A 24,933-nucleotide genomic window follows, 5' to 3' on the forward strand; every position below is an offset into this window, starting at 1 on the left:
CAGTATTTCTCAAACTTTCATTATCATTCCTCTAAGAGGAACCTTTTAAGATATGTTTTTCTTTTTTTTCCTTAAAGATTTTATTTATTTATTCATGAGAGACAGAGAGAGAGAGAGGCAGAGACACAGGCTGAGGGAGATGCAGGCTCCATGCAGGGAGCCCGACATGAGACTTGATCCCGGATCTCCAGGATCAGGCCCTGTGCTGAAGGCGGCACTAAACCGCTGAGCCACCAGGGCTGCCCTAGACATGTTTTTCTTAATCATCCCATTAAATTTCGATACCACATACATACTATATATTTATGCAGAGCAGCCTTTTGAAAGGTCACAAACCGGGCACCTAGGTAGCTCAGTCAGTTAAGCATCTGCCTTCAGCTCAGGTCTTGATCTCAGGGTCCTGGGATCGAGTCCCCATGTCCAGGTTTCCTGCTCAGCAGGGAGTCTGCTTCTCCCTCTGCCCCTCCCCCTTCCCCTTGCTCCTGCTTTCTCTCTCAAATAAATAAAATACAACTTAAAAAAGGTCACAAACTATGATAACACCTAATATTTTTTACCTCCTTAAGAGCATGCCCTAGATTCTAAATGACAGACCCAGGGAAAAAGACAAAAAAAATATGACATATGAACTCAAGGACTTCAGAAACCACTGACCCAGGATCCTGCTGGGTGAGAGCCATCTAAAAACATCAGTGTGACTTAAAAAAAAATAAAAAAATAAAAATAAAAACATCAGTGTGGGGATCCCTGGGTGGCGCAACGGTTTAGCGCCTGCCTTTGGCCCGGGGCGGGATCCTGGAGACCCGGGATCGAATCCCACGTCGGGCTCCCGGTGCATGGAGCCTGCTTCTCCCTCTGCCTATGTCTCTGCCTCTCTCTGTGTGTGTGTGTGACTATCATAAATAAATAAAAATTAAAAAAAATAAAAATAAAAATAAAAACATCAGTGTGTAAAACAACAGCTAAAATTTTGCCCTCCTTTTTTTTTTTTTTTTTTTTTGGCCCTCCTTCTAAAGTGGTTTTCCAATCATGAAAAATGTACTTCAAATAATTCCAAAGTAAATAAACTCTAAAGTTACTGGACTCCTTTGGGATGCCTGGGTGGCTCAGCAGTTCAGTGTCTGCCTTAGGCTCAAGGTGTGATCCCGGAGTCCCACGATCGAGTCCCATGTCAGGCTCCTTGCATGGAGCCTGCTTCTCCCTCTGCCTGTTTCTGCCTCTCTCTGTCATGAATAAATAAAATCTTTAATAAATAAAGTTCATAAATAAATAAAGTTACTGGACCATGTTCCAGCATTCATTTCCAGTTTTCAAAAAGATGTCAGAAACATTACATGAAATGACATTTGTGACCAGGACTGCAAAAAGACACCCATAATCCTCACGCTAGTGCTTCTGGGGTCCCTGTGAAAACTGCATTAGTCATGTGACCAGTAGGCCACCAAGACTTCCTGGGGTCGATGAAGTCCCCTCAGTGTGACCCCTTCAGGATTCTCTCCCCTCTAACATGAATCTCAAGCTACCTCATCACTTATTTGGCCTCAGCACATGGCATTACCTCAAGATAAGTGTGAGAATTGCAAATGACTCTGGGGATGGAAAAACTGAGAAGTGCATGGAGAGCTGAGTGAAAGAGAAGTTTGCTTTCTCCACCACAGGCTGAGCTCTCAAATGCTGACCAAGGCAAAGGAATGTTTCAGTGGACCTGAAAGTGAGGCCCTCAATTTTAAAGAGTGTCACCATTTGAGCCTCAAAGGCCATATTTTCAGTAGTAAGTACAACAAGCCTTACTTTTCTTAAGGTACTCTTCACCAGATATCTATTCATTGCTCATTTATTTACTGTACTGTTGTCCTTTCATTACAAGGCAGCTGCCAAGGATCAGGAAGTCATTTGTTTTATTCAGTTCTCTGATTCCTGGGCCTAACACTGTACCTGGCACGGGGTAGGTGTTCAATAAATATGTGTTGAATAAATCAGTGAATAAATATTTCAAACTATATGGGAACCAAACTGTTTTGACTGCAAGCAAAATAAGTGCCTCTTCCGTAAAGGGCAGGAATACTAGAAGACACTAGGGGCACCTGGGCAGCTCAGTTGGTTGAGTGTCACATTCTTAGTTTGGTGGTGATCTCATGGGTGGTGGGATGGAGCCCTATAGTGTCTGGGTGGGGGTGGGGCCTCAAGCTCAGCAGAATCTGCCTAAAGATTCTCTCCATCAGCCCCTCCCCCCACTCAGGTGCATGCATGATCTCTCCCAAATAAATAAATCAATCTTAAAAAAAAAAAAAAATACTCGAAGATGCTACTTTGGAGAACGCTGAGCTGATCACCAACACCAACTGCACTTTAGTTCTTTGTCCTATCTCTGACCAGTTTATATTATAACCATCTATGGGTGTTAAGAGAAAGGAGTGGTGCTGAAGAACATGCTTACTGGAGAAGTGCTGGAAAGTTTGTCCTAGAGTCAAAGTTCTGGGGGAGACTGTAATCAACCCAAGAGGTTGATGGAAACTGAAGATCACTTGAAAGTGCAGTGGAGGCTCTCAAATGAAGGCTGCTGCACTTTTCTCCAGTGGAAAGTCCCAAGAACAATCAACAAAGAAAGAACTATGAGCCCAGTAACCATTAACGCCAATTCTGCTGCCCAAGGTCAGGCATAAAGTTATTGCCAGCAGGAACTACACTTAAACTTCCCAAAGGAATTTCTGAAGTTTTATTCTGAAAAAGAATACACAGTTGACCTTTCTCCTGATGATTTTAATAACATTTTCTTTTCTCTAGCTTATTGTAATACAGTATTTAATACACGTAACATACGAAATATGTGTTAATTAACTGTGTTATTGGTAAGGCTTCTAGTCAACAGTAGGCTATCAAGAGATTAAATTTCAGGGGAATCAAAAGTTACCTGTGAATTTTCAACTGCACAGATGTGCCCCTAATCCCCGCGTTGTTCAAGGGCCAACTGTATTACCTGCCCTTGTACTGAAATTAAAATTACATATATTGTGGCATTCCAAATAATAAGACTTATCCACCCAGGGAAGAAATTAAAAAAAAAAAAATCACACACATTTGTGGCCACCTGATAAGGGATTTTCCCTCCCTAACAGCAATGATACACATACCTGTCCCTACACCATACAATTTATAAGGAGCTGTTATGTTTTCTCTACCTCCATTTACTAAATACAGCATATTCTTAAGATGTATGGGGATGGGGGTCACAACTCAAATGCTTAGAGATAAGGTGGGCAGGCCAAGTGCATAAAGACTGAGGGAGAAATAAAAAAAAAAAAAAAAAAAAAGACTGAGGGAGAGCAGTAAATGTCATTTCCAAAAGTTATGGGTGCTATGTGGGAACACTGCCCTGATGCCACTGACTCACATTTTTCATGCAGAGCCCTAGCCAAATTTTTCCATTAAAAAAAAAGTCTCGGGCAGCCCGGGTGGCTCAGCGGTTTAGCGCCGCCTTCAGTCCAGGGTGTGATCCTGGAGTCCCAGGATCGAGTCCCACGTCTGGCTCCCTGCATGGAGCTTGCTTCTCACTCTGCCTGTGTCTCTGCCTCTCTGTGTGTCTCTCATGAATAAATATATAAAATCTTAAAAAAAAAAAAACCTCAATTCTAGAAACTGTAAGTCACATAAAGTCTGTTTGAGAGGGCATCCCTGGGTGGCTCAGCGGTTTAGCACCTGCCTTTGGCCCAGGGCGTGATCCTGGGGTCCCGGGATCGAGTCCCACGTCGGACTACCTGCATGGAGCCTGCTTCTCCCTCTGCCTGTGTCACTGCCCCTCTGTCTTTCATGAATAAATAAATAAATAAATATCTATTTAAAAAAAAAAAAAAGTCTGTTTGAGGCTTCTTGGGCCAGTTTATACTATGTGTGCTTTCCATGGCAGACTCCCGGAATGCTAGCCAACACCCAGAGCACCATCAGCTTTCCCCCACCCTCCACCTGCAGGGGTCTGGATTCAGGACACCCTTTGTCCAGACCCCACATGTCCACTACATCCCACACCCCTTCCTATCTGCCCTCCAACATCTAGTGCCTGCCCAACATTGTCAGTCTTGAAACCACATAACACTCCTATCATTTGCTTATCACATCAACCCCAGACTCCTGAATTACCCGCCTCATCCCCATACACCCTATTTTGTTCCCATCTCTCTTCCCCCTAACTTCTGGGGCTTGGAACTTAGCAACTACCTTAAACAAAATCTCTCATTTCCTCAGTCTCTTCTCTGAACATTCTTGTCACTTTCTTACTCCTGTTCTCCCTTGAGGACATGCCTTCTCTTGTGCCCTTCCAAAAAGGTAGGTCTCCTTGCTCCTGGTGCTGCTTCTACACCTGCCCTCTCAAAACCCCAGCTATTAATCTCATCATCAAAGTAGATTGTACCCCACCTTGTGCATCATCTCCTAGCCTAATTTCATGACTCATGCTGCCTCTCTCATCGTTCTCAGTGATTTCCATACCCAGGTGGGTGACCCTCGGACCATCCTTGGCCTCTTGGGTTCCTAGATCTCTTCTCCAACATTTTGGTCTTCCCCTCAGCCTCTCCCCCCAGTGGTTATGCCTAGACCTTGTCTCAGTAAGCACAGCCTCTTGGAATCTCAGCTTCATGCATCTCACTCACTGCCCACTGTATCTTGTCTTTCTATTCATTCCCTCCAAAACCTTAACTCCAACAATTCACTGACCCTACACCTTTCCTCTACCCCTCAGCGTCCTCAGTCTTCACACAGATTAAATTCCTTGACCATTATGATCACCTCCTCACACATTCACTACACACCTTCCCACTTCACCATACTCATCTAGTGGCATCTATGCAGTTGCAATGTGGCTGGAGAAACATGTCGCTCTTAGTGGAAGACCTCGCTTCCTGAGAAAAATAAGAGCAATAAGGGGTGAAAAAAATCAAAACTACTTCCCACCTCAAATTCAACTACTGAAAGCTTTCAAACAAACAGAACTTCAGATAAGCAAGGTCATTAGTTCACAAAACCAGGCAAGAATACTTCTGAAAGGTCAGGAGGTCCAGCCAGCTGCAGCAACCAGAAAGGCCATTAGGAAAAGAGAGGGCCTCTGAAGCCAGACAACTGACTTTCTCAATTAGTATCGCGTGACCCAAGGCAAGACCACTGCTCCAGGTTGTTTCAAGAATTAAAAACACATTGGCGCTCAGAGTAAGCAGTTGAGGTTAACCCTAAACTCAGTTTTGATACTGGAAAGTACATCCTAACATAATCACATCATTGGAAAAAACTCCAGAAGAGCTGTCGAGTTCTGGTTTAGACTGTAGGAATGACCACTGCACCCTTGATTCCTTGACCTACAGAGCTGATCCTCTCCCCCACTGACCCCTGACATCCTCATTAGCTCATTTTTCTTCTCTGCCTCAGGTATGGGGAAATTAACAGCCTTCGGAAGCCACCACAGGTGATGACTTGGTGTCTACACATCCTGCTTTCTCTCCACCCCAAATGCCAGCCTATGAAGCCACCTGGCTCCTGCCTACTTCTCCCCCCTCACATCCTCCTCCAATTCTCTCCCCGCCCTGACTCCTGCTCCAGTGTGATGGTTGTCTTTTCCTTTTTTTTTTTTTTTTTAAGATTTTATTTGTTTATTCATGAGAGAAAGAGGCAGAGACACAAGCAGGGAGAGAAGCAGGCTCTGATGTCGGACTCCATCCCGGAACTCCGGGATACCGCCCTGAGTCAAAGGCAGATTTTCAACCTCCTGAGCCACCCAGGCGTCTGTCTTTTCCTTGAACACCATCAGGCTTGCTCCAACCTCGAAGCCTTTTTACTCCATTACCTCCAACTGGACTCTCACCCACCAGGTCTTTGTGTGCCTGCTGCCTCCTGGTTCTTGTTAGGGCTCAAGAGGTCACCCTCCTCAGAGACCTCTCTTGACCACCTGGGCTAAAGCCGCCCCATCATCTTACATCACATTGTTTGTGGACTTCACCCTGTTCATTTACTTCTTAGTAATTTAATCCTGTGGGGACTGCTTCTTATCTTAATGTTTACTCACTGTCTCTGTCTCTCCCACTAGAATATAAGCTCTTTAAGCACAGGGACCTGGCTTGTCTGAGTCACAGCTGTTATCACCGGTGCCAGGACCATCCCTGACACATAACAGGGACTCAATACGTTTTGCTGAATCAATGAATTCCTCTTTGAAAAGAGGGTTTTATTTCTTTCTTTCTTTCTTTTTTTTTTTTCAAAGCCTGACTGTGCTTGTCCAAAGCAGTTGAGGTTAGAACATTTATTCAAAAAGGCCTTCCCAGGCCAAACTTCACATAGAATGTAGAGAGCCTTATATTCTCCACCAACCTGTAAGGATCAGTTCCATGAACCCAACCCCTGCTTCTCAATGCCAATACTCTTCTTATACCAAGGGGTCCCCATTTTTTTTTTTTTTTTAAGATTTTACCTATTTATTCATGAGAGACACAGAGAGGCGCAGAGACACAGGCAGACGGAGAAGCAGGCTCCATGCAGGGTGCTGGGACTGATGCGGGACTCGATCCCACGACCCCAGGATCACACCCTGGGCCAAAGGCAGACGCTCAACCACTGAGCCACCCAGGTGCCCCAGGGGCCCTCACTCTTGCACCTTGGCAAAGTTTCTCCCCTCCAATGCTTTTGTTCTTCTCCCTTTGGATTTCACCGAGAAACACCTTTCCATTTGGAGGCGCTCTACCGCAACTGAACCAGATAAGATCTCTCGGGAGGCTGTGGTCCAACTTCCAAAGAGGTGGGCGTGGGGGCTTCTTCCCAGAAGCTAGAGCTGCCTCAGCGTCACCTGATCCAACCCCCACCCTCTCAGGCCTGGCCTCCCAGGGCCCTCCGGGGCAGCAGGAGGCTGCAGTTCGGTCGGGCCTCTCCCCCACTTCCTGCCACAGGAAGGGCCAAAGCCACTCCTCTTCGGTCAATAATCCGAAGTCTCCTCCCTTACCCGCAGGAAACTTTCCTGCCCCTGGCTCGGCCGCCCGTCCTCATTCCCGGGGGCCCCCAAACCTCTTCCCCAGGCTCCACCTCCCAGAGCCCGCCCCGCCACACCCCCTGAGCTTCCCCGGGCCGCCCACCCGCCCGGTTCAGCCGCGGCCCGAGGCCCCCCGCGCTCCTACTTCGCCCCCGCCCGGCCTTCCACGCCTCCCCGGGGACCCGCCCCGGGCCGGCCCTCACCGTGGACGCCACGTTCTCCGTCGGCCGCCTCAGCCCGGAAGAGCAGCAGCGAGGCCAGCAGGGCGACGAGCGCCCCGCACCGCCCCGGCCCACGGAGCTGCGCCATGTCGGGCTCCACCCGGCAGCGCAGGCGAAGCGTCGAGCCGCCGGCCGTTAGGGTCTCGCGATCGGGGGCGGGAAGACCCTTGGCGCGCACGCGCGCTGGAGAGCCTCGCGTTCAGGTGCGGGCGCTCGCGGAGGGGCCGCGCGGTGCGGTGCGGCGCGGGCGCTGCGGCCGGAGTCCTCGGCGGGAGCCCTCGGCGGCCCTTCGGCGGGCGGACGGTCGCCCTCCCACGCCCGCGCGGCTTCTGTCCGCCCCCGCACTCGCCCCTTGCCCCAGTCGCGACACTCAGCGACCTTCTCACCCTTCGGAGCCCCACCGCACCTCGAAACGCTCGGTGGGCGCCAGAGCCAATGGCGGCCGCCTCCGAGCAGCTCGCGAAGGTGCAGGTCGGTGAGGGGGCGGGGCGCACCTGGCGAGGCGGGGCGCGCAGGCGCAGGGAGCCGCACCTGAGCGGCGGGCCTCGCGGCGCACCTCGCGGCGCACCTGGGCTGGCCCGGGGATGGGCGGGGCCTGCATTGTCCCGCCCGCGGTAGCTCCTAGCCCTCGGGGAGGCGCAAGCCCGCGGAGCCCCGCCGGGGCCGCGTGACGTCCCCGCACCTTCACTCTTGGGCCGGGCCTCGGGGTGGCGGGAGAGGGTACGGGACGCCCTTCCGCGGCTCCTGAGATTGTGACGATGGAGCTCGCGTTATTTCTGCCCTCCTTTGAGGGTGAGCGATTTATTAAATTCACCGTTCACTGACCGCCTGCCAGGCGCGTTACTGGAAACCCAGCGGTGACCCCGCCAGACGAGGCCCTTCCTCACCAGACAGGAACAGCCGAGAGTAATGACTGATGACGGAAGCATAGGACAGAGTGATTAAAATGATTGGGGGGACGCCTGGGTGGCTCAGCGGTTTGGTGCCTGGGTTCGGCCCAGGTCGTGATCCTGGAGTCCCGGGATGGAGTCCCACGTCGGGCTCCCTGCATGGAGCCTGCCTCTCCCTCTGCCTGTGTCTCCGCCTCTCTCTCTCTATCTCTCATGAATAAATAAATAAAATATTTTTAAAAAATGATTGGGGATGTGACAGGGAAGCGCAGACTGAAGGATCAGGGACTGAGGTGATGGAAGTGAGGAGGTGGGTTGGATAATGAACCCTGGAGGATGACAAGGGCTGATGGCCAAACATTCCAAGCATCCGGAATGGCAAATGCAAAAGTCCTCAGGCAAGAAAGGCAACCGTGCCCACCTGGATCCAGGGCCACTCCCACTATTCAGTCTCCCTCCTGGCATAATAATATGCGAGGAGCTTTAACTGGGTTATCAAAATAGTGTTTAACTGAAGCAAAGTTTTGGGCCCTTTATTATTTTTTATTTTTTATTTTATTTTATTTTAAAATTTTATTTATTTATTGATGAAAGACACACACAGAGAGGCAGAGACACAGGCAGAAGGAGAAGCAGGCTCCCTGTAGGGAGCCGGATGTGGGACTTAATCCCAGGACCCAGGGATCATGCTCTGTGCCAAACACAGACGCTCAACCGCTGAGCCACCCAGTCGTCCCTACTTTTTTAAAGATATTATTAAGGGCGCCTGGGGGGCTTCAGATGGTTAAGTGTCTGCCTTCCAGCTGCGGTGATGATCTCCAGGTCCTGAGAACTATCCCATGTAGGACTCCCAGCTCAGTGGGGAGTCTGCTTCTCCCTCTCCCTCTGCCTCTCCCCCTGCTTGTGCACTCTCTCTCTGTCTGTCTCTCTCTCAAATGAATAAATTAAAAAATCTTAAAAAAAAAAAAAAATAGGGCAGCCCGGGTGGCTCAGCGGTTTGGCGCTGCCTTTGGCCCAGGGGCCTGATCCTGGAGACCTGGGATTGAGTCCTACCTCGGGCTCTCTGCATGGACACTGCTTCTCCCTCTGCCTGTGTCTCTGCCTCTCTCTCTCTCTCTCTCTCTCTCTCTCTCTGTGTGTGTGTGTCTCATGAACAAATAAAATCTTAAAATAAATAAATAAAAGATTTTATTTTTAAGTAATCTCTACACCCAACATGGGGCACAAACTCAACAACCTTAGAAGTCATGTACTGTTACCAACTAAGCCAACTAAGCATCCTCACCATTTTCTTTATTTATTTTATATATATATATATTTTTTTTTTTAAGAATTCTTTTTTTTTTAAATTTTATTTATTTATTCATGAGAGCCACAGAGAGAGAGAGAGAGGCAGAGACACAGACACAGGTAGAGGGAGAAGCAGGCTCCAATGCAGGGAGCCCGACATGGGACTAGATCCTGGGTCTTCAGGATCTGGCCCTGGGCTAAAGGCAGGCCCCCCATTTTCTTTATTTAAAAAATATCGTGTGGGGAGGTACATCTGGGTGGCTCAGCGGTTGAGTGTCTGCCTTTGGCTCAGGTTGTGATTCCAGGGACCTGGAATCAAGTGCTGCATCGGGCTCCCTGCATGGAGCCTGCTTCTCCCTCTGCCTATGTCTCTGCCTCTGTGTGTGTGTGTCTCATGAATAAATAAATCTTTAAAAATATATATGTTTTTTCTCCACCATCTTCTTTAATCTTGCAGCGAGGTCCAAAGACTCAGGTCAAGAATCTGAATGTGAGGACAAAGATCTCTCCAGCACCTGAATCTTTTTTTTTTTTTTTAATTTTATTTATTTATGATAGGCACACAGTGAGAGAGAGAGAGGCAGAGACACAGGCAGAGGGAGAAGCAGGCTCCATGCACCGGGAGCCCGACGTGGGATTCGATCCCGGGTCTCCAGGATTGCACCCTGGGCCAAAGGCAGGCGCTAAACCGCTGCACCACCCAGGGATCCCCACAGCACCTGAATCCTACCCTATTCCAATAAGCCGGGCTTGAGCTGAAAGACAGTACTGTGGTGAGAGTTGTGGCTGCAGAGGAGTCACAGGTCCATTCATTGCTTCATGCATCTATCTGTTCATTCAGCATATATATTGAGCACCCACTATGAGCTAGGTACTGTTCTAAATGCTGGGGAAGATACAACAGTGAACAAAGCAAAATTCTGCCCTGTTGGAACTCACTTTGTAATGGGAACAGTGGTAGAACTAGCATATTTCACAGCTGGAGGGGTAACTTTTTTATGCTTCCTCCTCTCTACCAGAAAATTATTTTCAATAACAATCACGTAGGAATCATTTTTTATTTGTTCTTTAGTCATAAAATTAACAATCGAAAATAAACAAAATGTATTACTCAATTCAGTAAAGTATTTCATGTGTGCATGAAAATTTCACTTACCAGAAAAAAACCCACAAAAAACACAAAACAAACTACATCTCACAGTTCATACCCTGATTCACTATTTTTATTTTATTTTATTTTTAATATTTTATTTATTTATGATAGACATAGAGAGAGAGAGGCAGAGACACAGGCAGAGGGAGAGGCTGGGACTCGATACCGGGTCTCCAGGATCACGCCCTGGGCCAAAGGCAGACGCTAAACCACTGAGCTTCCCAGGGATCCCCTGATTCACTATTTTAAACAAAAATTCCAAAAAAATATGTAGGGTGGCTGAATAGTTTATCTTTACAATCATTGTGCTATCATTTTAATTTCTAATCTATTACTTAAATGCAAGAATATATGGAATCACAGAGATTGGAGATTCAAACTGCACAAGCCCAAGTTATTCCAAATTATTATGAACTTGGGATCCCTGGGTGGTGCAGTGGTTTGGCGCCTGCCTTTGGCCCAGGGCGCGATCCTGGAGACCTGGGATCGAATCCCACGTCGGGCTCCCAGTGCATGGAGCCTGCTTCTCCCTCTGCCTGTGTCTCTGCCTCTCTCTCTCTCTCTCTCTCTCTCTGTGACTATCATAAATAAATAAAAATTTAAAAAAAAAAAAAAAAATTATTATGAACTTACTTTCAAAATGAACACATACAGCTGAGTCTTCATACATCAGAGGTCAACTGTACACTTGGGAGTTCTCTATATTAACTTCCCTAGGATTTTGTGGCAAACATGTTGGGTAGCCCCCATGCACATGGCCTATGTAATCCCTTCCCCTCAAGTGTGAGCAGGACATGGGACTGCTTCTCATCAATAGAATATGGCAAAGGAGGTTTGTGATTACATTATATAAGACTCCTTAGTGGACTGGAGAGAGAGACTCTCTATTGCTGGCTTTGAATCAAATAAGCTGCCACATAGTAAGGCTTATGGAAAAGGCTACATAGCAAGGAGCTGAGAGCAGCCCCTACTGATAACCAGCAAGAAAATGACTTCATCCTAACAAGGTCAAGCAGTTGGAAGCAGATCTTTCCCCATTTGAGCCTCTGGTGAGATGTCTGACCCCTGAATTATAGTTTGGGGAGACCCTGGAGCAGACCGCCCAGCTAAACCATGTTTGGCCCAGATCCAGAAACCATGAGATAATAAGTTTTAAGCCACAAAGTTTGTGGTAATTTATTCTGTAGCAATAGAAGACTATTACAAATACAATGTTTACTAAAGGATACAGTAATAAAAATACCTAACTGGAAGCCTATTATTAAAACAACAGGGGAGTCTGGATAGCTCGGTTGGTTGGGTTGGGCAGTGACTTGATTTCAGCTCAGGTCATGATTTCAAATTCCTGAGATCAAGCCCCTGTTGAGCTCTACCCTCAGCCAGCAGTCGGCTTCCCTCCCTCTACCCCTCCCCCCACTCATGTTTTCTCTCTCCCTCTCAAATAAATAAATAAATCTTTACAATAATAAAAAATAAAATAAAACTCAACAGTAAGTGCATCAATTGCTTATAAGCAGACCAATGAAAGATTTTGGATTATTTTGGAGGATTATTTTATGACTGTGCACAGTGTAAGAAAAACTGGGCCTTGGGATCCCTGGGTGGCACAGCGGTTTGGCGCCTGCCTTTGGCCCAGGGCGCGATCCTGGAGACCCAGGATCGAATCCCACGTCGGGCTCCCGGTGCATGGAGCCTGCTTCTCCCTCTGCCTGTGTCTCTGCCTCTCTCTCTCTCTCTGTGTGACTATCATAAATAAATAAAAATTTAAAAAAAATTTAAAAAAAAAAAGAAAAACTGGGCCAACTTTTGGTCAATTTTATTTATTTATTTTTTTAAATTCTCCACAGACAGGAGCACCTGGGTGACTCAGTGGTTGAGCATGTGCCTTTGGCTCAGGTCGTGATCCTGAGGTCCTAGGATCCAGTCCCTCACTGGGCTTCCTGTGGAAAGCCTACTTCTCCCTTTGCTTATGTCTCTGCCTATCTCTGTGTGTCTTTCATGAATAAATAAATAAAATCTTTTTAAGAAATAGATAAATAGGGCAGCCTGAGTGACTCAGCGGTTTAGCGCCTGCCTTTGGCCCAGGCCGTGATCCTGGAGACCTGGGATTGAGACCCAAGTCAGGCGCCCTACATGGAGCCTGCTTCTCCCTCTGTCTCTGTGTCTCTCATGAATAAATAAATAAAATAAAAAAAAAAAAAGAAAGAAAGAAAGAAAGAAAGAAAGAATAGAAATTCTTTCTTTCTTTTTTTTTAATAATATAAATTCTCTACAGACAGTGTACTCCCCTTTTGCCTGGATTCCCGGAGACCACTTGTATTGCCCTTTGGCACATCACTAGTTGGTAAACAGATGATAAACAAAGTGAGTAAATTATATACAATGTTGAAAGGCAATGTTACAGATAAAACATCAAGCCAGGTAAGAGGCCTGGGAGTCACAATATGAGACAGGATGTTCAGGCAAGACCTCACAGCTCAGGTGAACATGTGAGGGAGATAAAGGAAAGAGTCCTGCTATTATCAACCTCAGGAAGAGCTTCCCTGACAGAACTATTAGGGCAAAGGTGCTGAGATGGGAGCATGCTTTGTAGAGGCTACTTTGAGACAACAGGCGTGAACAATGGAAACTAGATTCAGACAAAAGGGCCCACAGAAACACCCTGGCTGAATATAGACAGCAGGCGGCCCACCTCAAAATATCCACAGGCCCTAACTGACCAATGAGCTGTGTACAACCAGGCCCAGATACCCAAGAAGGGGGAATTCCATGGGTCCCAATTCCTCTTCACTTCTTTTTTTTTTTTTCAAAGATTTCATTTAGGGCAGCCTGGGTGGCTCAGCGGTTTAGCGCCGCCTTTGGCCCAGGGCGTGACCCTGGGGTCCCAGGATGGAGTCCCACATCGGGATCCCTGCATGGAGCCTGCTTCTCCCTCTGCCTCTGTCTCTGTATCTCTCGTGGATAAATAAATAAAATCTTAAAAAATAAAAATAAAGATTTCATTTATTTATTCATGAGAAAGCTAGAGAGAGAGAGAGAGAGAGAGGCAGAGACACAGGCAGAGGGAGAAGCAGGCTCCATGCAGGGAGCCTGACATGGGACTCGATCCAGGGTCTCCAGGATCGCGCCCTGGGCTGAAGGCGGCGCCAAACCGCTGAGCCACCCGGGGTGCCCTTCCTTTTCACTTCTGGCTTTAAAATATAGCCCTCACCCCTGCTCCTTTGCCTCTTCTCTGTTGCCCTGCTCACCAGCTCCCTTTTGGTGTAGTCAATAAACTTCTATTTCCTTTGTTCTGCCTCAGGTGAATTCTTTCACCGCCTAGACCACCAGCCCCCCACCCCATCTGATTGTAGCCTCACTTTTGGGCTCCCCCCCACCAGCCAATCAGAGAACATCACAGGCTTGGCAGAGCTTCGAATGCCCCAGGACAATGGGGAGCTATGGGCAGTGTTGTTGTTAATATAACAGCTTTATTGAGATATAAGCCACATACCATAAGATTTGCCCTTTTAAAATGTACAATTCAAAATAAAATCAAATGTACATTTCAGGGGCGTCTGGGTGGCTCGGTGGTTGAGCGTCTGCCTTTGGCTCAGGTCTGAATCCTGGGATCCTGGATCAAGTCCCACATCAGGCTCTCCACAGGGAGCCTGCTTCTCCCTCTGCGTACTGCCTCTCTCTCTGTGTCTCTCATGAATAAAAAAATAAAATCTTTTTAATAAATAAATAAAATTAAATGTACAATTCAGTGGTTTTTAGTTGGGGTTTTGTTTGTTTGGTTTTTGGTTTTAGTATATTACTGAAGTTATGCAACCATCACGCTACAATTTAGAAGATTACATCATCCTCAGAAGAAACCCCCGCACTGGTCAGCAGTCACTCCCCTTTCCCCCCATTCTCTCAGCCCCAGGCAACCACTAATCTATTTTCCATTTATGGCATTCCATATAAGTGGAACGTGCAGCCTTTTGAGTCTGGCCTCCCTCACTTAGCATGTTCATCTATGGGGTAGCATGTATATGTCAGTATTTAATTTCTTTTCATTGCCAAATAACAGTCCATTGTGTGGATGCACCACATTTTATTCATCAGTTGATGTGCCATGTTGTTTCCACCTTTTGACTCTTATGAACAATGCTGTTATGAACATCCACGTACAAGGTTTTGTGTGAACATATGTTTTCAGTTCTCTGGTATATTCCTAGGAGTAGAACTGCTGAGTCATATGGTAACTCTAAGTTTAACCTTTTGAGGAACTGCCACATTGTTTTCCAAAGTGGCTGCACCATTTTACATTCTTTTTTTTTTTTTTTTACTTATGATAGTCACACAGAGAGAGAGAGAGAGAGGCAGAGACATAGGCAGAGGGAGAAGCAGGCTCCATGCACCGGGAACCTGACGTGGGATTCGATCTCGGGTCTCCAGGATTGCGCCCTGGGCCAAAGGCAGGCGCTAAACCGCTGAGCCACCCAGGGATCTCCCATTTTACATTCCTAACATCAATGTATGAACATTCTGATTTCTCCACCGTCTTGCCAACACTTGGTATTTTCCATTTAAAGGAAATTACAGGGCAGCCCAGGTGGCTCGGAGGTTTGGCGCTGCCTTCGGCCCAGGCCCTGATCCTGAAGACCTGGGATCGAGTCCCACGTCTGGCTGCCTGTATGGAGCCTGCTTCTCCTTCCGCCTGTGTCTCTGCCTCTGTCTCTGTTTCTCATGAGTAAATAAATAAAATCTTTAAAAAATAACTAACTAAATAAATAAATAAAAATAAAATCTAACCCCCCCCCCCACCAAATATCTTATCAAATACATGATTTGCTGGGCAGCCCGGGTGGCTCAGTGGTTTGGCGCCTGCCTTTGACCCGGGGTGTGATCCTGGAGACCTGGGATCGAGTCCCATGTCGGGCTCCCTGCTTGGAGCCTGCTTCTCCCTCTGCCTGTGTACATTCTACCTCTCTCTGTGTTTCTCATGAGTAAATAAATAAAATCTTTAAAAAATATATGATTTGCAAGTTGTTTTTAAATATTTTATTTATTTATTTGACAGAGAGAGCACAAGCAGGGGGAGCAATAGGCAGAGGGAGAAGGAGAAGCAGGCACCTCACTCAACAAGCAGCCTAAGGCTAGGCTCCATCCCAAGGTCCTGGGATCATGGCCTGAGCTGGGGCAGATGCTTAATGGACTAGGCCACCCAAGCCCCCCTGATTTGAAATTCTTTCCCCATTCTGTGGGCCCTCTCTTCACTTTCTTGATGACATCCTTTGAAAAACAAAACTTTTTTTTTTTTTTTAAGTAAGCTCTATGCCCAATATGGGGCTCAAACTCACAACCCTGAAATCAAGAGTTGCAAGCTCCACTGACTGAGCCAGCCGGGTGCCTCTGAAACACAAAACTTACTAATTTTTTTAAAGGTTTTATTTATTTATTCATGAGAGACACAGAGACAGAGAGAGGCAGAGACACAGGAAGAGGGAGAAGCAGGCTCCATGCAGGGAGCCTGATGTGCAATTCGATCCCAGGACTCCAGGATCACATCCTGAGCTGAAGGCAGGCGCTAAACTGCTGAGCCACCCAGGCGTTCCAAAACTTACTAATTTTGATGAAGTCCTATTTGTATATTTTTTCTCTTGTTGCTTCTGCTTTTGGTGTCATATCTAAGAAACCATTGCCTACTTATGGATGGTTTTAAGCAGGGATGGGCTATGGCCAAATTTAAGTGTTTGGATATTTTTAAAGATTTTATTTATTTATTTGAGAGATAGAGTGAGCGAGCAAGAGAATATGAGTGGGAGGAGCAGCAGAGGGAGAGGGAGAAGCAGACTCCCTGCTGAGCAGGGAGCCAGATGCTGGGCTCCATCCCAGGACTTTGGGACCATGACCTGAGCTGAAGGCAGATGCTCAACAAACTGAGCCATCTAGGTACCCCTCAACTTTAAGTTTTATTTTATTTTATTTATTTATTTTTTTAACTTTAAGTTTTAAAGTATCATTCTTTCTGCTTGTAATTAGAAGAAGGAAGACTGGTGAAGTAAGGAACTTCTGTGATCACCCTTGCTAAAACCGCAACTCCTCCTTCACTTCATTTCTCCTTTCTGCTTCAAATTTCTCCATAGACTTATATTCTAATAAACTGTATAATAATGGTTATTGTGTTTATTGACTGCCTCCATCACGAGAATGTCAATTCCCTGAACTGGGCTTGTCTGTTCACTGCTCTATCTCTAGTGCCTAGAACAGTGCCTGGTGTCCGTCTATCTATCATCTATCTTTATCTTTCTATCTCTCTATCTCTCTATCATGTCATTGAGATTTTCAGAAAGCTGAAAGGACTGAAGGGAGCAGGTGCCGTCTCCCTCTGCACAGGTCACCAAGAAACCCATGGCGGGGACGCCTGGGTGGCTCAGCGGTTGAGCGTCTGCCTTTGATTCAGGGCCTGATCCCGTGGTCCTGGGATCCAGTCCCACATTGGACTCTTGCAGGGAGCCTGCTTCTCCCTCTGCCTGTGTCTCAGCCTCTCTCTCTGTGTCTCTCATGAATAAATAAATAAAATCTTTAAACAAGCAAACAAACAAAGAAACCCACGCTGAAGGGAGTGGGGAGGAGGGGCCTGGTAGTAACCACAGGGAGAGAGGACCCTCTGGATGCTCTCCTGCTTGAGGAGCCTGATAGGGAGAGAGAGAGAGGCTAACAGATGTCATGACATCGAGTAAATACATATTTGTTGAGTGGAGTGAGTAAATAAGTGAACGAAAGGCTGCACGGGTGCGTGAAAAAATGAAAGAACGAACAGATGCTGTGCCGGGAGGACTCGGGCGGGATCTTCCCCGGCAGGGAAAGGCGGCGCGGGGGCTCCCGCACCGTCCCTTGCAGCCGCCAGGGGGCGCAGACAGGAGCGGTCCCCGAGAGCCCGTCCCGGGACCCCGCCCCCCGGGATCTAGGCCCCGGGAGCCCCAGCCGCGCGGCCCGGGCCTGGGACTCCGGGGCCGCGCGCATACCTGCACGGTGCACGGCCGCGGGCTTCCCGCGGTGCAGCGACCAGTCCCTGCGCTGCAGCCGGGGAAACTGAGGCCCGGGCGGCTGGGGCGGAGCTGGCCCGCGAGCGAGCGGAGCCCCCGCCCCCGGCCGGCCCCGCCCCGGCCCGTAAGAGGCCCCCTGCGCGCGGGGAGAAGGCGCACAGCGCGGGGCCGGGGCGGGACGGCGATGGCAGCTCAGCGGCTGGGCAAGCGGGTGCTGAGCAAGCTGCAGTCTCCGTCGCGGGCGCGCGGGCCGGGGGGCAGCCCCGGGGGGCTGCAGAAACGACACGCGCGTGTCACCGTCAAGTATGATCGGCGGGAGCTGCAGCGGCGGCTGGACGTGGAGAAGTGGATCGACGGGCGCTTGGAGGAGCTGTACCGCGGCAGGGTGAGCGGGGAGGGGACGCGGGCCAAGGCGCGGCGCGGGGCTCTCGCGCCCGCGGACCCCGGGTCCGGACCCCTTACACCCTCGGGGTCTCTGGTGGCTTGTGCCCGCCTCGGCCCCACAGGAGAACGCACGGCCGGGGACCAGGCATTCTCGGGGCTCGCGGGCCCCTGCTCGTGGACGCGGACGCACACTTGGGTGTCCAGGGATGCGCGCAAGCACCTGGGGAAGGCGGGAGGTTGAGCATGTGCGGGGCGAGGAGGCAAAGTTGGGGAGCCGGGGCGGCTATATCTGGAGAAAGGCTGGGGGAGGGGGATGTCCTAAAGCCAAACATAGATAGGCTGGAGTGACCGGCAGGATACCGAGAGGCAGGCGCACAGCAAAGGAAGGAACGGGACTCAGCCGTGCACAGTGACAAGTTAGGGCCGCCAACAGACCCAGCGGCAGAAGCAGCCGCCCCGCACAGACTCCCCGGGACACCAGCTGTGGTCACCTACGGATCACACGTGCTGCAGCCACACACACCCACAGACACAATAGCCCAGGCACAGCCTCGTGCAGACGCCCCCGCCAACTACACCCACGCAGAAGGACTCCAGTTCCAGCTACTGGTAGCCCGCGGTGGAGCGGAGGGTACAAGCTACAGCCGCTACCCTGCGACACCAAAGGATTCCAGGAACAGCCATCCATTGCCTCCTAAAAGCAAGAGCCACATGCAGACACAGTGACAGATGCTACGGCCACTCACAGACACACACACACAAAAGAATTAAAAACACACCCAGACAGAAGACCCCATGAGCCGTAGGTACAAACAGACCCACCATGGCAGAAACTACAGCCGTCCGTGGGCACACGGGACACAAGCGGCAGCCTCATGTGGACGCATAGGCTACGGACAGACGTTTCACACCTTTCACTTGAGTCTCTGCTAGCAGTCACACCGTGCCACACACAAAACACAATTACGGGGACCTGGTGGTTGTGTCAGTACCCAGACTGGATGTACAAATGCTCCTCGGCACAGCTCAAGGGTGACGGAAACCATGGTCCCTCACAGCGACACAGGGTCCCACTGTTTTCAGGCACACCCGAGGCTCTTATAGGTGGATAGAGAAGTCCAGCTGCCCTTGGTAGGTGGCATCCCCTAAGGTCATTCTCCAGACGGTGGGCATTACAGCTCCCAGGACACATGACAGGGAGACAAACACAGCAGAGCCAGAGCCACACATCTCGAGGTCCTAGGACCACAGTCCACACCCACGACGGCGCCCAAAGTGCCCCATGCTTCTGCCAGTCCCGGCCCCCTGGCATCGGGCTCTGGCTCACTCACACAGGCGTGTGACACATTTGTAGACTGCTGAACCCCCTTCACACACGAACCCGGTACCACCCAGCCCTGAGGCCCACAGTGAAGTCAGAAGGACTGGGTGGGGGAGGAGGAACTCTAGCCTCAGGGATCTCTTGCTTTGACAGCTGGGTTCTGTCCCCCCGCAGGGATAGAGAGCCAGCCTGCGTGTGGCGTGTGGCTTCTTGCCCCAAGAGGCTGTACTAGGAAGCCCCCCCTGGGCTGCCCAAGGTTGGGCTCGTGGCTCATCCCACCCGCCCACTCTGGGGGCTGTTGGTGGTCATCCCTCTGGACTGACCAGGCTGCACTCTTGGCCCTGGGGGCTGGCCTGAGCCCTACCCCCTCTTTCGGTCCCCTAGGCAAGGGGCCTCCCCCAGCAGGCTCTGGCCTGCCTGCTCCCCTCCCCCACACCTAGTGCTGAGACTTTGCCTTGAAAGGGCAGAGCCAGCCCCTCTTCTGAATCCCAGAATCTGACATTCCAAGACTCGACCAGGCCTGTTTCCCTCTATGGGAACTGGGGCCAAGGAGAGAGACCTGTGCCAGCCCCAAGGCTCTCAGGGCTCTGGGGCCCGGGCATCTGAGCTGGTGCAGGCCCCTGGGCCTCTGTCAACCCATCTGTCACCCCTCCCCCCACCACCCAGATGTCCCGCCTTGGCGGTGCTGTCCCTGACTGCCACATTGTTGCTCCAGAACCCGCCAGCTGGGCCCTGGGGCTGGTGGGGCTTCTCCAGAGGCCTGGACAAAGGCGAGGGAAGGTCGGGCAAGGGACCCTGACCACCCTCCCTCCCTCCCCACCTTAGGAGGCAGACATGCCCGATGAGGTCAACATTGATGAATTGTTGGAATTAGAGAATGAAGAGGACAGAAGCCGGAAAATCCAGGTAGGCTGAAGGGAAAGCTGCCCCCCTCCCTCCTAAAGATCACAACAGCCTGCGTGTTTATTGAGCACTTACTATGTGCCCGGCACCGTTTTAATTGCTTTCCACTTAACTCATTTAATCCTCACAAACACTATGAAGGATTTACCATGAAGGGTTTACTCTCCACCTTCCAGATGGGGAAAATGATTTCATCACTCGTCCAGGGTCACAGGGCCACAGCTCGCCAGGCAGGCCGACTGCCAAGGCCTTGCAATTAGGACCTGTGCTCTCCAAGAGGCAGGAAATGCTGTGTGACCTTTTGGCCCTCTCTGGATTTCCAGCTGATCCTGGTGACTGAGCTGAGTTTGTTGCCTCAATCCTGCCCCCGTTGCTATCTAAGACCCTCGGGCCATTTCTTCCCTGGCACTTTGAATGATGAATGACGGGAAGTCCACCCTGGAATCTGACTTCCTCTTGTCTTGTTGCCTTGGGGCTTTGTTGGGAAAGAGAAGGGGCCCGAGGGGCCTAGGTGCTAGTTATTTACTATTTTCTTTTCTTTTTTTGTTGCGGGGGCGGGGTGTTTAGGGACTCCTGACATCGTGCGGCAACCCCACAGAGGTGAGAGTTCCCTCCCTGCATCCTGGTCCCGAGAAGGGGGTCCCCGGGGTGGAGGGGAGAAGCTGTCTGGCCCCGGGGGCGGCAGAGGGAAGTCTGGGGGGAGCCCTCTGGGTATCTCGGCCCTTTGCTCCAGTGGTGTCTTTGTCTTGTCACCCCGGCTCCTCTCTCTCCATCTGCCACTGGGGCCCGTCCTCTCCTCCCCACTGAGACGCGCCCCATCTGGGTCTGGTGTCTGCCACTCCCTTGCGGGTCCTCGGTCCTCCCCTTCGGGCTGCCAGTCCTGGGGCTCAGCCTGTCCCGGAGCTCTGTCCCCCGGGGCTCCCTCCCCTACCACCGCCCTGGGATTCCCTTCCGCACCTCTGCCCCTCACCCCCCATCCCTCCAGGCCCTGAAGCCCAGCCGCCCAGCCCCTCCCACTTCCTTCCCTGCTTTAAAAGGGAAAAATATTCATGTTTCTCCAACCAGCTCTGGGCTGCCTGAGGGACAAACGTCACCCTGTGTCTGTCTGCCCCGGAGCGAAGGCCTCTGTCCCTGGGGACCCTCGTGGTGCTCTCTTGGCCTGAGAAACATCTTGATGTCTCTCTGTGGCTCTTCCTTTCTCTGTCCTTTTTGTCTCTCCCTCTGCAGCTGTCTCTGTTTCTGTCTCTGTGCCTCTGTTTCGGTCTCAGCTTCTGGATCTCTCCCTGTGTCTCCGTGTCTCCCTGTGTCTGACTCTGTGTCTCTCTATCTGCCCCACCCCTTCCCCACCGTCTCTGCCTTTCCACCCCCTCCCCAACTACCTCCAGGCCCTCTCACTGCCCGGGCTGCGGGATGGGATGCTGGATGGGATATGGGATGGGATGCTGGATGGGATGTGGGATGGGATGTGGGATGGGATGCAGGATGGCATGTGGGATGTGGGGGGCCAGAGCCCAGGGTCTGAGGCCTGGGCTGGGCAGGGGGCCTCCCACCTTCCCCCCCACTCCCGAGTTCTTAGGACCCCTGCCCTGTCCTCAGGACTTCGTCCAGGAGCTGCTGGTGAAGCTACGAAGCCTCCACAAGCAGCCGGGCCTCCGCCAGCCCAGCCCCTCCGAGGAGCGCAGCCTGGGCCCCCTCCAGGACCCCGCCCGGACCGCGCCACCCTGACCTCACCTCCGGGGCGCCCTCCCTTCTCCCCTACCCTCCCCACCGTCCTGGCTTGTTTATAAGTTGTATGTGATGGTTCTGTTACAACACCGTGCTCCTGTTTTTCTCCTCCGTGGAGTTCCCCGAGCTCCCCCCACCCCGCCACCTCCCTCCCTCCGGCTGCGTCTCCTCGCCTCCCAGCCCCGCAGCTGGCCCGACAGATGGAGAATCAGTCTGCAGCCAGAGAGCATGAGAACCGGCCCTGCTGACCCCACACCGCCCTCCCCTCCCAGGACTCCTCTTGTCCTCGCTTCCCCCCCAGCCTTGGCCTAACGGAAGCCTCAGGGCCCCTATGGGTGCCATTCAGGGCTCCCGTGGTAACGATGGCCCGTGGTCCTTGCACCGTGGGAGATGCGCAAAACCAAAGGTACCCAGTATCACCTCGGCACACCATGAACAGACCAAGAGGGCTTCCTGAAGGAAGTGACGTTGAGGCAAGACTTTGAAGGCTGCATAGGGGTTTGTGTGACATGGGTACCCGTATCCGAGGGCTCTGAACCTTGTGGACAGAGGGATTGATGTTGAGGCTAAGCCAGGGAAGACAGCACACACTGGCGGGGCCATCCACCAGCCAGGATGGGAGGCCTGAAGGGTTCCAGGGGAGGGGCCAGGGCATCAGAAGTGGGTGGTAGCTATTTATACTTCCCTAACTGTGGAAGTATTTCAGGATTTTAACAACAACCTAGTTGAGCTTTGTGCAGTGGCAGTATCGTAGCCAATGAGGTTTATCCGAGACGCGATTATTGCTAATTGAAAACAGCAACCTAGCTGTCCGCTGCCTGTCTGTGGTCCGGGGACGGGTGGGGCTGTGCCACAGCTCGGGCATCTCACCCCACCCCCGCCGCATCTTGCCTCTACTGACTGACATGGGGGGCCTGGCCCCCATCCTCACCCCGCACCACCCAGCAGCCCAGCCAAGGCACCCGTCCCAGGCGGGCTGAGCTCCAATCTGGCAGGAGGAGAAGATGCCACTGAAGAAGAGGAGGCATGCAGGAGCCCCTTGCCTGTCCAGCCCTGCAGGTGGCTTTGCTGCCCCTTCACAGACAGACAGACAGACCTCTGGCTTCCAGTGTCCCCTTTCCTCCACCCAAATGTATAGGGAACGGATGTGTGGAGGATGGAGGCGGCCCTCCTGGTATCCAGTCACCTGGGCGCATCTCCCAGAACATCCCCTTGGGCTTAGGGAACTCCAAACTTCCCTCTTGCAGAACCTGTTTTTGGTTCCTCATTCCGTGATACGTGCTCAAAACCCAGGTTCTAAAGTCCTGGGTGCACTATGTGTTGAGCTGCTCAGTTTCCTCATCTGGAAAATGGGGACTTCATGAATGAGGAAATTGAGGCCCAGTTTAGTGATACCACTTGCCCAAAGTCACACAGCTGGGAGATGGCACCAGGCTTCCAATCCCAGGCGTAGGACTCCAGAGCCCAACTACCGAACTACACTGTAGGGCTCTTGTAAACCATAGTGGTGATGGCTGTACTTTAGTGTCGTGTGTGACTATTTCATACTAAAGTGTTAGTGACTGCTCATGCTCCTGAGATAACCTATCTAAAGGGCCATACAACTTGACTGAGAACAAGACTACAGCCAAAACATTGGGAAGGAGCATAACAGTGGATAAGAGCATGGACTCGGGTCCTTGCCCGGATTCAAATGCCATCTGTCCCCCTTCCTCGTTGTGTGAACTTGAATAAGTCACTAAACCTTTCTGTGCTTCAGTTTCCACATCTGTGAAATTCAACTGTGAATTAGAACAGTACCTACCCTAGCACTGTTGCGAGATTTAAATATACAGATCATAGACTAGTGCCAGGCATGTGATAAGCATCGCTATCCATCTTACCATTGTAGGGATTTGCCAGGAGTTGCTGGACCATTGGCTCCTACAAGCTATCGTCCCTGGCCAGCAAACTTGTGCCTTGGGAACACTGATTTTCAGGCCCTCTGATGTGGCAAAGCCCCGGAGGACACAGTGTACCCGACTTGCCCACCCTTGCATTGCTGCACCCCCCCCCCCACTTTCCCAGTCACCAGGCCCCCTGCCTCCCAGGGTTGGTGCTGTTCCCCACTCGGCTACCACAGGACATCTCTCCTTCACTCACCTTTGTCTCCACCCAACCCGTTCCCTCTTTCTCCTTCCTCCAATTCATCATTTTAAAAAAATCAGTTTCTTGGTATTGTTCTAGGATTTTTCTTTTTTCTTTTATTTCAGAGAGAGAGAGAGCTCAAGCAGGGAGTGTGGCAGAGGCAGAGGGAGAAGCAGGCACCCCTGTTCTAGGATTTCCCGATGCACATACAAACAAGTGGGAACCTCGATTCTATTGCCCCCAACCCCTGTTTCTTAAGGTGAACATTATATTATGACACTGCCCTAACTTTGCTCTTTTTCCCCCCCCCCTAACTTTGCTCTTTTTCACGTAAGGACCTGTCTTGGAGATCTTTCATATCCACAACCCCTCCGTGGACTTACCAGGCCGTAGAACAAAAGCCAAAATCCTCCCCTACACACCCCTCCCTGTCACCTGCCACCGCTCTGCATTACTCCGTTTCCCTTCTGTCTTCCGTCTGGACGTCTCCGGACCTCTCCTTCCCATCCTCACTCCCTCCAGGACTACAGACCCACCTCCTCTGCCCAGAGTACTCTTCTCCCAGCGTCCCTCATCATCCTTTAATATAGTCTCGGAGAAGTATCTGGGAGCCCCTTGCGTAAGGAGCCACTGGGTCACTATCCTGTCACCCTGATTTAGTTTCTCCGTAGAATTTCTTACAATCTGACATCATCTTTTTAAAAATGATTTATTTATTTATGAGGGGAGGAGAGGCAGGGGGAGAGAGAGTGTCTTAAGCTGATTGGTGCTGAGTGCAGATCCCAAGGGGGATTCATCCCAGACCCCAAGATCACCACCTGGGCCAGAGAGTCGGACCCCCAACGGACTGTGCAGCCCGGGCGCCCCAACACTGATATAATTTTAGTTATTTTATTGTCT

At 50.7% G+C, this 24,933-nt stretch overlaps 2 protein-coding genes and 1 pseudogene across 4 annotated transcripts in view; 2 read left to right on the top strand and 1 right to left on the bottom strand.

Annotated features, from left to right (window-relative positions):
* The window catches only part of SPINT2 (serine peptidase inhibitor, Kunitz type 2), a 29,521-nt gene extending 21,909 nt beyond the window's left edge, over positions 1-7,612 (bottom strand). The window contains exon 1 of one of the 3 annotated variants that reach the window (XM_049109890.1): positions 7,204-7,612. In XM_049109890.1, the coding sequence (XP_048965847.1) occupies positions 7,204-7,309 (106 nt within the window). In that variant the 5' untranslated portion in view covers positions 7,310-7,612. The remainder of the gene's footprint in view (positions 1-7,203) is intronic. The other 2 variants (XM_025425122.3, XM_025425123.3) reach the window with 2 other exon arrangements.
* Positions 7,613-17,697: 10,085 nt separating this feature from the next.
* On the top strand, positions 17,698-21,993 carry PPP1R14A (protein phosphatase 1 regulatory inhibitor subunit 14A). The gene is made up of 4 exons (XM_025425124.3): positions 17,698-17,958; positions 20,104-20,184; positions 20,749-20,781; positions 21,778-21,993. Exons 1-4 carry the CDS (start codon positions 17,758-17,760, stop codon positions 21,904-21,906), a joined length of 444 nt encoding a protein of 147 aa, XP_025280909.1. The 5' UTR covers positions 17,698-17,757; the 3' UTR covers positions 21,907-21,993.
* Positions 21,994-22,634: 641 nt separating this feature from the next.
* On the top strand, positions 22,635-22,765 carry LOC112645760 (U4 spliceosomal RNA; annotated as a pseudogene).
* The last annotated feature ends 2,168 nt before the right edge of the window (positions 22,766-24,933 follow it).

The sequence above is a fragment of the Canis lupus genome, chromosome 1, assembly GCF_003254725.2.
Source record: "Canis lupus dingo isolate Sandy chromosome 1, ASM325472v2, whole genome shotgun sequence".
NCBI classification, from domain to species: Eukaryota; Metazoa; Chordata; class Mammalia; order Carnivora; family Canidae; genus Canis; species Canis lupus.

Excerpts from the sequence above, each read along its gene's own strand:
- PPP1R14A (XM_025425124.3), top strand. The coding sequence starts at position 17,758 with ATGGCAGCTCAGCGGCTGGGCAAGCGGGTGCTGAGCAAGCTGCAGTCT. Across the intron at positions 17,959-20,103 it reads AGGAGCTGTACCGCGGCAGG|GAGGCAGACATGCCCGATGA; the intron begins GTGAGCGGGGAG and ends TCCCCACCTTAG. Across the intron at positions 20,185-20,748 it reads ACAGAAGCCGGAAAATCCAG|GGACTCCTGACATCGTGCGG; the intron begins GTAGGCTGAAGG and ends CGGGGTGTTTAG.